Here is a 12500-nt window from a genome sequence, read left to right as displayed (position 1 = left end):
TAGGAAAATGTAAAGTTTTAAAAAACTGCTGTTTAAATTTTAGTTTAATAGTACAGGTAATATAACACGGTCGAATATATGCCACATTTCCTTTAGTCTCGCCTCCCGTAATAAAGTTAGGTTTTTGTGGATTCCTGGCATTAAATGATTTGGGATTCTACACGAAAAGCACGAGGGGTGCTGTGTTTTATCGGGAGCGTCGGATGAAGTGTGGTGCTTGTGGTGTGTTTCAGGGCCGAACCGCTGTAAGCTGCAGGACATGCTGGCTAACCTGCGCGACGCCGAGGATCTGTCGTCCATCCAGCCTCCGGTGGCTCCTCCGGTCCGCCCCAGCCTGCCCCGACTCAACGAGCATCCTCTGGGACGCACCGATGAGGGTATTCACACGCTCCTACATCAGCACCGTTTGAGAGCGGCGACGGAAAGATCAGCAGCTGTGTGTGTGTGTGTGTGTTTCCGCAGTCGAAGCCCTGACGTTCCCCCCGTCCTCGGGGAAGTCCTTCATCATGGGGACAGACGAGACGCTGGAGAGCGAGCTGGGTCTGGGAGAACTGGCCGGACTCACCGTGGCCAACGAGGCCGAGAACCTGTCCTACGACGTGAGTCCAGAGAGCGCAAACACATCAGCCATCGGCGGGAACTAATGCACGGCAGCTTTAGAAACACTGCGCTGTGCGTTATGCCGTTTCAGATAGCTGCGCAAGGAGTAAAAAAAAACATGAAAATGAAAAAAACTGCTAAAAACTAATACAAACTGATGAATAAAATACATTTTTAAGAAGTAAGTGAAAATAGAATATAAAGATAATCTCTTTAAGAAAAAGTGTTATTTTAGTGTCATTGAGATACTGTTATAGTTATTATATATATATATATGTATATATATATGTATATGTATATATATGTATATATATATATAATGTATATATGTATGTATATATATGTATGTATGTATGTATGTATGTGTGTGTATATATATATGTATATATATATGTATATATAGAGACAAAGGAAAATCATTGACTGATTTCAGCTGAATTTATTTGCTAATTTAATTGTTTTTTAATTTAATTTCCGTGCGAGTGTACTGTATTAGTGATGTTCCTCTGCTTTTCTCAGATCACTAATAATAAAGACGCCCTGCGGAAGACGTGGAACCCCAAGTTCACACTCAGAAACCACTTCGATTCGATCCGAGGTCTAGCGTTTCACCCCATCGAGCCGGTCCTGATCACTGCGTCTGAAGATCACACGCTCAAGATGTGGAACCTGCAGAAAACCGCCCCCACCAAGAAGTCAGTCTCATTACACTCATTTATACACGCTTTTTTATTTATATATATATATATATATATATATATATATATATATATAATCATGTTTTCACACTGCCTCCTTTTTATGTCTGTCATAAAAAAACTGGATCAGATTCAATTTTCTGTGTTTTCTCATCAAGCGAGCATTTTGATAGGAAAGGATGACTAATATTAAAAAAATAGATAAAACGCATAAAAAAATTCATTGTGCAAGGACCTTCAGAGGGAAAAACACTGTGCAAATTGTAACTGTCCTTTTAACATTTATATCAGTTTATTTATTTTTTTAGTATTCATTTTGTGTTGTTGTTAAATATTACTATTTATGTTTAATTTATATTTTTGGTTTTAGTTGTATTTAAGTTGTATTTATTTATTTGTTTATATATATATATATATATATATATATATATAATAAAAAAGGAAAAATTAGAGTAAATAGTTATATTAAATATAAATGGTAATAAATATATATATATATATATATATATATATATATATATATATATATATATATATATATATATTACCATTTCTGTTTAATATAACAATGTTTTTATTTACTTATTTATTTATTTATTTTTACGTTGCCATTTCATTTCCTTTCTTTCTTTTAGTGTTAGTGTTGCCTGAATTTTAACTAAGTGAAAAAATGGAAACCTTTTCCTTGCATCTTTATTTCCGTTAAGGATGACACCCTGTGCTTGTTTCAGGTGTGCCGCTCTGGATGTGGAGCCCATCTACACCTTCAGGGCTCACAGGTGACTCACCAATCTCTGAATGCGTGCAGTTCTGTGCATTTCACTGCAGAAGAGGTTGTCCTGGGCCGCATTTGATCATAAACACAGCCGTTTTGGTCTTGATAAAAGAACGTGAAGAGACAAAGGAAAATCATTCACTGATTTCAACTGAATTTATTTGCTAATTTAATTGTTTTTAATTACATTTTCTGTACCTGAAATTTGGTTCAGTTGTATTTATCTATACTTTGACTGTTTGTTTGTTTGACTTGAACACTTTTACACCTAACGCGGGCCTGTGTCTGATGTTGGTCTGGTCTGGTCTGGTCTGGTCCGGTCTGGTCTAGGGGTCCGGTTCTGTGTGTGGTGATGAGCTCCAGCGGTGATCAGTGTTTTAGCGGCGGTCTGGACGGGACCATTCAGTGCTGGAACACACCGAACCCCAACATTGATCCGTACGACTCATACGGTACGTCCTGGAGTGTGTGTGTGTGTGTGTGTGTCTGTGTGTGTGTGTGTGAGAGAGTGTGTGTGTGTGTGTGTGTGTCCTGGAGTGTGTGTGTCCTGGAGTGTGTGTGTCTGTGTGTGTGTCTGTGTGTCCTGGAGTGTACGTCCTGGAGTGTGTGTGTGTGTATGTGTGTGCGCGTGTGTGCGCGTGTCTGTGTCCTGGAGTGAGTGTGTTAGTGTGTGAGTGTGTGTGTTTCTGTGTGTCCTGGAGTGTGTGTGTGTGTGTGCATGTGCGTGTGCGCGTGTGCTTGTGTCTGTGTGTCCTGGAGTGAGTGTGTTAGTGTGTGAGTGTGTGTGTGTCTGTGTGTGTCTGTGTCTGTGTCTGTGTGTGTGTGTGTGTGTGTCCTGGAGTGTGTGTGTTTGTGTCTGTGTCTGTGTGTGTGTGTGTCTGTGTGTGTGTGTCTGTGTGTGTGTCTGTGTGTGTGTCTGTGTGTATGCGTGTGTGTGATTTATGCATTGTCAGAAAGATGAATAAATCATCTTTCCATTGATGTCTGGTTTGTTCAGTCAGGACAACATTTAAAAATCTGTGATCTAGGGGTTAAAAAAAATCCGAATCACCTTGAAAGTTCTTAGTCGTGCGTATTACTGAACAAAATGATATTTAGAGTAGATAACTTCATGGAACAGGATATTATGGCTGCTCCAGAAAACATTCCCGAGGCTTATTTATTTAACATTTGCTAAAAATATATTTTTTAATTTTTATATTTAAAAAAAAAAGCAATAGTTCTGCAAGCAGCAATTAACAGGCCAGGCCCCTTACAGCCGTTTCAACATTGAAATTAATTTTTTTTTATTAGGAACGTATTGAACATTTTGTCATATATATGGTTTAGCACTTCCTGTTTAATTAATCATTGAAGGATATAGCGTTTTGCATTACAGTGTGCTGCTTAAAGACTAGTGTGTTTAAATTCACAGAGACTCGGGCCAAAGACATCATATAACGTTCAAACAATCGGTCAGAAAACTAAGCAAAAAAAGTGTATTTCATGACCCATAGGTTCCCAACTTTACCCCTTCTTTTCGATTGATCAAAGTTTAGCCGAGATACAGCCAAGAAGAAGAAGAAGAAGAAGAGAGAACGCATTCAATAACAACAACAAAATAGCTTTCAATAATGTATGAAAGTGTGTGTGTGTGTTAGAGCCGTCGGTGCTGCGGGGGGCTCTGTCTGGACACTCGGATGCGGTCTGGGGTTTGGTGTACAGCTCGGCTCATCACAGACTGCTGTCCTGCTCCGCTGACGGGACGGTGAGGCTCTGGAGCGCAGCAGACACCTCGCCAGCCATCGCCGTCTTCAACGAGGACAGAGGTACTGAACACCCGCAACAGAACGTTTACCTCGCGCTGACAATCAGTTAAAACACGCTCACTAATTAACAGCACATTACATTAATCTCACCTAACATTAAGGTGTGTTTGTTTTTTTGTTAATAAACTACAAAGTATCATACACCTTTGTTTGTCGCTCGGCAACCACTTTGTTTCGGAGGAACTCCACTGCTTGGCGGACGAATCATTTTTTTATCAATATCATTACGCTTTCATTTGCTTTGTGTGATTTTGTGAAACCTCACTACATGTATGGAATAACTGTTTTATGAAAGCAATAATAGCAGGGTTTTAGGCGCTTATCTTTGAGTCTAACAACACCCTTAGCTGTTATAAACTGACTTCAGACCATGACTTCTTGGGGCTTATTGCTTTAATATATACTTTTATATTGCAGTGTGTGTATATGTATATATATGTGTGTGTGTGTGTGTGTGTGTGTGTGTGTGTGTGTGTGTATATATATATATATATATATATATATATATATATATTTATATATATTGGCATATTACATATACACACACACACACACATATATATATATTTTTGATTTATTTATTTAAATAAAAAAACACTTTGGCATATTAAAGCTGAAAGCAATACAAAAAAGCTAAAACAATTTACTTTTGAATCTTCCAAAAAAATTTTTTGAGTTTTTTTAAATGTAGATTAGTTGATAGTTTAGTTTTTTTTGTTGAGATGGTGTCGGCAGTGAGTTGTTTTCTGTGGTTCAGAGCTGGGCGTGCCGTCGTCGGTGGATCTGGTGTGCAGCGACCCGGCTCACATGGTCACGGCCTTCACTAACGGCAGGATGGGCATCTTCAACATGGAGACCCGACAGCTGGTGCTGGAGCTCGAGTCGCTAGCCGCCGGAAAACCCGGTGCGGTCAAAACAGAAACGCTTCATCCCTTTTAGTTTATTGCTACTAAAACCTATCCAGAAATCATAATAAATAGAATCATAATCTAACCATCAGTGATTGGGAATGTCCCATGATGCTCTCTTACGTCGATGTGTTTGTTTCAGATGCGCCGTGTCAGATTAATAAGGTTCTCAGTCACCCGACGCTGCCCATCACCATCACAGCTCAGGAGGACCGACACATCCGATTCTACGACAATAACACAGGTTACACAGCTACACCTCAGTATTCTTATTATTTTGATTATTGATGTTGCGTTTTGTTATTATTATATTGATTATTAGTTGTATTTGAATATATATGGACAAGTGCTGTCAAACGATTAATTGCAATTAATCGCATACAAAATAAAAGTTTTTGTGTGTGTGCATGTGTGTGTGTGCATGTGTGTGTGTGCATGTGTGTGTGTGTGCGTGTGTGTGTGTGCGTGCTGTGTGTGCGCTGTGTGTGTGTGTGTGTGCATGCTGTGTGTGTGCGTGTGTGTGTGTGCGTGCGTGTGTGTGCTGTGTAGATTATGTACACATCATATATTTTGAAAATATTTACATCCATTTGCATGTATGTGTTTATATTCATATAAATTATATCATATATGAATATATTTAATATATAAATGTAACATATATTCATACGTATTTTGATTAATCGTTTGACAATTTAGATATCTTTATTTTCTTTTTTTTAACTTTCTTATATACTTAGATTAAATTGGACATAATCTGAAATATTTCAAGAGGTTTTTTTTTTATTATTATTATGATGGTTTACGACTCGCAGCTTAATACAAAAAATTACAAGTTAATTGAAGCAGTAGTTTGTGCAAAAGGAGCAACATCTAAGTATTAAGTGTTTAATTAAACCTCCTTTGGGGATCTTCAACATTTCTGTTTCGTAATTATTTTTTTGATTGATCTTTGAGAATATATTAACATTTTTTGAGATACTGATTTTTTTTAATTTTCCTAAGCTGTAAGTCGTAACAGTTTTACCTTTCGTTTAATGCATTTGTCCAAAATCTTGTTAGAAAAGATTATGCTGTATTGTTAATGATGACTAAATGCAAGATTATTTTTTTAAGAATAAAAAGTAATAACCAGAAAACTTGTAAAAGGAAACGTTAAAATACTGACTTGCTCGAAGTGAACAGATATTTTTTTTTTGTTTTGCTTTTAAACACTTGTCAAATATTTCTTTTAAAAACGTACATTCTGTGTAGAGATTTTTCTCAGAAAAGCTATTGTTATTGTCATTTTTCAGGCAAGTTGATTCACTCTATGGTTGCTCACCTGGACGCTGTCACCAGTCTTGCGGTGGATCCTAACGGCCTCTATCTGATGTCTGGTAGTAAGTACTCAAGAACATGTCAAGTCACACAAACACTTGTAATGGTGTTTTCTTATCAGGTGAAGGGCATGAATGGGTAAAAAAAAAAGAACGAATTTGGTTAGTCAGTGATTCAGTGACACATTCATTACCTTTAGACAGTCACTAGCTAGTCCTGAATGAATCTGCCATTTGAACAGTCAGTGATTCATTCATAACGAGAGTCAATGGCTTATGGATCATCTGTTTGAACTAATTGAGTGAGTCAATGTTTCAGTGCACATAACTGCAATCACTTGATTCATTTCTGAACGAATCTACATTTTTTAACAGATTGGCTAAGTTGGTGATTCAATGAATCATACATAAAGGTTTAAGTAAATTGAGTGAGTCAATGTTTCAGTGACTCATTCATAACGGCAATCACTTGATTCATTTCTGAACGAATCTACATTTTTGAACGGATTGGCTAAGTTGGTGATTCAATGAATCATACATAAAGGTTTAAATAAATTGAGTGAGTCAATGTTTCAGTGACTCAGTCAAAACTGCAATCACTTGATTTGTTTCTGAACGAATCTACATTTTTAAACGGATTGGCTAAGTTGGTGATTCAATGAATCATACATAAAGGTTTAAATAAATTGAGTGAGTCAATGTTTCAGTGACTCATTCAAAACTGCAATCACTTGATTAGTTTCTGAACAAATCTGCATTTTTGAACGGATTGGCTAAGTTGGTGATTCAATGAATCATACATAAAGGTTTAAATAAATTGAGTGAGTCAATGTTTCAATGACTCATTCAAAACTGCAATCACTTGATTCGTTTCTGAACGAATCTGCATTTTTGAACGGATTGGCCAAGTTGGTGATTCAATGAATCATACGTAAAGACAGTCACTGGCTTAAGGATTAACTGTTTGAATAAATTGCTTGAGTCAATGATTCAGAGACTTTTCATCAAGACGGTAACTTCACTTGTTTATGAATAAATCAGCCATTTGAATGAATCGAGTTAGTGATTCATTCCTTAAATGCAGTCACTTCCTTCATTGTGTTATTTTTTTATGTTTTTTTTTTTTGTTGTTATTTTAGCACACCAGTTTATTTTACATATTTATTTCTACAGTTGACATTTATTTAAATTATTGAAGAATATTTGTGGTTTTAATTTTAACTATACAAACCTGGTATTAGTAGTATTTATGTATTAAATAATATTTTAAATAATGTTCTTAGCCTGTCCATCCTGTGATGGGAAATCCCAGATAGAAGCTACAATAGTTGTTAATTAAATGGGAATTCAATTTAATTTAATTAAATACAGCTTATGTAACCAAAATATCAGTAATGACGAGGAAAAAAGCTTGAAATACAATGTGACTCTTATTTAGAAATGTCAGCAATATGGATGGTACGGTATTACCATATAAATATAGTAAACTTTGTCATAATTTCCTGCAGTTAGATGAGACACGATGCAGATGTACGTAATTAAGAGTGTGATGTTTCATCTTGTTTTTATTAGTGCTGTCAAACTGTTAATCACGACTTATTTCAAAATAAAAGTTTTTGCTTATACGTGACCCTGGACCACAAAACCAGACTTGCGTCTCTGGGGAATATTTGTAGCGTTAGCCAAAAACACATGGTATGAGTCAAAATCGTACATTTTTCTTTTATACAAAAAATCGTTACGATATTGAGTAAAGATCATGTTCCGTGAAGATATTTAGTATGTTTCCTACCATAAATATATCAAAACTTCTTCAGAACTTCGTTTGGCCAACTTTAAAAGCAATTTTCTTAATTTTTATTTTTATTTTTTGCTCCCTTAAATATCTATTTCTATTTCTAAATATTGTCCGATCCTGACAAACCATAACGGAAGCTAATTTTTTTTCAGCTTTTCAGATGATAATTCGGACGCAATTAATCGTTTGATGGCGCTAGTTTTCATTTGACCACGAAAAAGAGCATACTTTTTTTATTTACATGTTTATGTTGCATGTTCTTAATTGCGACGGGAAACAGTTTGCCGACCGAACTAACGCGTCTTGCGTCTCAGGTCACGACTGCTCGGTGCGTCTGTGGAACATGGAGAGCAAGACCTGCATCCAGGAGTTCACGGCCCACAGGAAGAAGTTCGACGAGTCCATCAACGACGTGGCGTTCCACCCCACCAAGTGCTACATCGGCAGCGCTGGAGCCGACGCCCTCGCCAAAGTCTTCGTATGACCTCCGACCTCCGACCAAGACGGCTTCCACGAACTGATGCGCGGCGAGGCCTGACCTCGCAGGGACCGCTCTGATGATCCGGGCAGGCCTGGGTGCTCGAGGGGAGGTCGACGAACACGGAGGAACGCCAGAGGAACCTCCAAACACCTCCTCCGTTCGCAGGAAGCTGGCTGCTTCCCAACACTCCTGCGGTTTTAGCTCTCCTCTCTGTTTTTTTTCCCGTCTTGTGTTCGCTCCTTTTTAACGATGTGCCTTTTGCTACGAACAGTCTCGAGAAACGCAGATTCTCTCCGAATTATTCCCTTTCGAATTATCCTATATACGAAAAGAGCGCGTTGAACTTAATGCTTCTTCTCTCGACGATGAATTCAAGTTGTACATAATATAACATAAAAATAACTCAATTTCTACATGCTCGTGTCCAGATATAAATTCAGACACTTATTTCGCCTCAAAATCGAGAAAGTAAAGCCTGTTTTTAAGCTGCTTCCTCTTTTTTTTCCGTTGTGGCATAGCTTACCGAACGTCAAATTAAAAAAAATAGCGATTTTGTGGCGAAATACGTCCCGGGTGACGTTCTTGAGATTTAAGTCTTAAACGCTCCCGATCCGTTCGGCGTCTCGGTTTAGCGCTGCGTTAAATACTCAAGCTGTTACTTTGCGCGTAAACCCGAGTCGATCCGGTAAAAGCCGCCTGTTCTGAGAAATCGACTTTGTGACGTACCGACAAACGCGGAGACAAAAGTTTTTAGATTTAGAGCGGCCGCTGAATATTCGTCAACGTGATAATGCGATAAGTCTTATAATAGTTTGAATGTGTTGCAGTTTTTGACAAGCTGTACTCAAAAGTACAATGATTCGGAAGTCTATATTCGTCGGAGATCTGTTAATTTATTTTTTGCCTCTCTTGTTTTGCTTGTAATGCCAAACGCATTAGATTTTCGCTTCAGGAAGGGACGAGCGGCTGCGTTGCGTACGTAAACCCCTTCGGCCGGTTCCTCTGACGTCGGCGTCGCTCGCTCATCCTCACCTTCTCTACCTGCACAGGTGGTGGTTTGTGTATTAGCCGAAAATGATTTGAAATCTATTTTATATGTAATAGTTTGAAGCGGATACTAGTGTTTTTTTTTATCATCGTGTGACTGGCGACCGAGGTTGCAAACAGGCCGTGACCCGAGTCTCCTGCAGGTTGAGGTTTGTTTGTTTTTTTTTATTTGAAACTCTTCTGGTTTATTTGAATTCGTCTGTGATTACTTGAACTATCTGGGCGTGCGTGTGGGGTCTGCGTGTTTTTAACTGCTAGGGTAGAGACTTTCTGCTTTTATCGGGAATCGTTTGCCTTTAACTGATGACGTGAGCACTACAAGACGAGCGGAGGGTTTGTGCGTTTCCTTCAGGTCTGTGAAAAGTGACGCGAGTTTGCTACTCTACCAAATGATGATAAAGGACTGGTTTAGACGAACGTGAAATCCGTCACCGTTTACTCACCTTCATGTCACTGCAAACTTATAGAAGCTGGTTTCTGACGCGATTACTTCGTTTTCGCAGAATTATGGGTTCGAGATGTTATTGCGATTTTTTTTTTTTTTTTTTTTTTTTTTTTTTTTTTTTTTTTTTTTTTTTGGTTAACATCGCGCTTTTTTATTTTCGCAACGGAAAAAGGTAAATGCCAATTTTTTTTTTATCTCACAATCTAAAGTTTTAGCACCGTGAGATCTAAAATCGTGAGATAAAAAGTCACAGTTACCTTTTTTTTTAATTCCATGTCAGAATTTGCGAAAATTAAACTGCAAGGCGTGAACTCGAAATTCGCGGAGCTGCACGATAAAAAGTCGCAGTGGCCTTTATTTCTGTTCGTATCTCGTAATTTTGACTTTGTACTCAGACTTGCGAGTTTAAATCCGAATTGAGTGATGATGAAAAATCGCAGTTACTTTTTTTCATTTGTTCCGTGGCGGAAATAAAAAAAACTGAATTACGAGTAAATTTTCAACAAAAAACTTAACTTAGGACTGCAAGGAAACCTGCGATTTTGAGTTTATATTTTCTGAGTTTATATAAACTCATAATTGCAAAAAAGTCTAAATTGAGAGTAATTGAGCATTTTTTTCTCAGAATCCCAGAATACAGTTTATATCTGAATTGTGAGATAAATTTTTTTTGTTGTGAAAACGGCCTATCCTACAAACCCATTTTAAGGTGTGGAAAACTCTCTTTTTACCATTGCATTTAATGAAGACAAATAAACGGGATTGGATCGACATGACGGTGAATAAACGGTACTTTTTTCATTTTTGGGTTCTGTTCCTTTAAATCCGGAGCGCGTTTGACGCTAAGCTCGCGCGCAGAGGTTTGGGACGTTGCTAGGGAACCGCGTGCGTGCGTGCGTGCGTGCGTGCGCGTCCGTGTTTTCGTACCAGTAAATATATTTTCTGATTTCGTTCATTTTGGTGCGTATTAATTTTAGATATATAAGAAAGAATCTCAATATGTATAGTTTTAAAGTATTGATCAACAATCTATTTATGAACCAGAATACAGTGTATATTAACCTGCGAAGCTAACCGTGAAGATTAACCGATGTTTGTGATACTAGTCGTGCGGGAGAGTTTAGTTCGCGCCACCTGCTGGTCAGAGATGGGAACTGTACAGCTGACTCGGCTACTGAAGATGCTGAAGCGCTATTGATCGACGCGATTTGATTATTCGGTCACCGAGCGATTGACGTGCTTACCGGAAACACCAGAGCATTTAAAGGGAACGATGACACGATTTGATTGGACGGTCGGCCGATGACGTCATGACGGGACGCGCCTGTATAGAGCTGTCGCTGAACTTTGAACCCTTTGGTTGTATAGAGTGAGTTCGGAAAGATCGTGTTAATAAATGCTATACTCCTCTTGTACATATTTTATTATTGATATTACTGTTTATTCTTGATTTCCCGTTGTATTCTCTTTTTTCCCCCCTCAGATGGACATTTATCAATATAATACAATAATAAAAGAATATGTTGTATTTCATACGGCTTTGGGCTTTGTGTTTGTGCGTTTTCTTCCGGGTTCCTGGTGAGTAATGTGTGTGTGTGAATTAGATTTAAAACTATGAGCTTCGGACCTGTGGTTGAGTTCATTTTAATAGGGCTTTATTGAGAGTCGAATCAACCAGTGGTCAGCTAAAAAAATAATAATAAACATGTATAGCGATGAAAGGAAATATTAAATGTCACAGATGTATATTTTTTGACAGCTAAATTGCGTATTTAAAAATGATATTACAGTCCGTGTTAGTAGAAGCGCTGCTTCGTGAAGCTTCGGATCTTTTGAATCATTTGTTTCGGACCTCGAATCAAATCGACAAAGTCACGTGATTTTAGTAAAACAGGCAGGTTTCGAAATTTCTGTTTTTTGTTTGTTTTTCACCTCGCGCGCGTGTGTGTGTTTTTTTTAATGTGTAGATATTTTAATGAATCATTTGAGTATTTAAAACGACTGTCTATTCAGACTCTCTAAAACACGAACAAAACCCCGGCATCATTAACACGTCGGTGTTAGATCATTTAAATGGCATGTAGTGCATAATGCCTTCAATAAATATTTGCAGTTGCTTCGTAAAAGGTGTTATGCTCGTCTTGTTGTCTCGAGCGCTTCGAAACCGAATCATTTACAAAGCGAGTGGTTCAATTGATTCGAAGCTTAGGAAGCTCGGTTCACCCTTCATTAGAGATTCACTCGGGAAGCTCCGATTCTTCTGCAGTAGCTCAGTTTGTCCTCCAGAAGGCGCTGCACGACCAATATACACACATTAAACCATATACATGTTAGATACTGTATAAAAGATAAAAGCAGAAATATTTTTTTCCTTTTTACTTCTCTCTATTAAATAAGTGCTTTTATTTCACATTATTTTTCCCCTAGTCCTGCTAATAATAGTGTATTTTATTTATGTTTTGTATCTCATTTCTTCCGAAAGCTACATATACATAATGAATATTTATTTATTTTGATGATGATGATAATAAAATGCTAATATTAATTTATTTGTATTAAAAAAGACACTTTACCACATACTCACAGAGAAAACAGCTGCATTATATAATATTTCACTTTTT

The 12500-nt window shown here is 37.6% G+C and overlaps 1 protein-coding gene across 1 annotated transcript in view; it reads left to right on the top strand.

Moving 5' to 3' along the window:
• strn (striatin, calmodulin binding protein) overlaps positions 1-11412 on the top strand; it is a 46776-nt gene extending 35364 nt beyond the window's left edge. Inside the window, 10 exon segments of the mRNA XM_043251824.1 lie at positions 234-377; positions 463-599; positions 1120-1295; positions 2030-2077; positions 2404-2525; positions 3714-3881; positions 4639-4785; positions 4932-5033; positions 6085-6171; positions 8221-11412. Of these exon segments, the coding sequence (XP_043107759.1) occupies positions 234-377; positions 463-599; positions 1120-1295; positions 2030-2077; positions 2404-2525; positions 3714-3881; positions 4639-4785; positions 4932-5033; positions 6085-6171; positions 8221-8390 (1301 nt within the window). The 3' untranslated portion in view covers positions 8391-11412.
• The last annotated feature ends 1088 nt before the right edge of the window (positions 11413-12500 follow it).

The sequence above is a fragment of the Puntigrus tetrazona genome, chromosome 11 (assembly GCF_018831695.1).
Source record: "Puntigrus tetrazona isolate hp1 chromosome 11, ASM1883169v1, whole genome shotgun sequence".
NCBI classification, from domain to species: Eukaryota; Metazoa; Chordata; class Actinopteri; order Cypriniformes; family Cyprinidae; genus Puntigrus; species Puntigrus tetrazona.
This window is presented reverse-complemented; position numbering and strand designations above follow the sequence as displayed.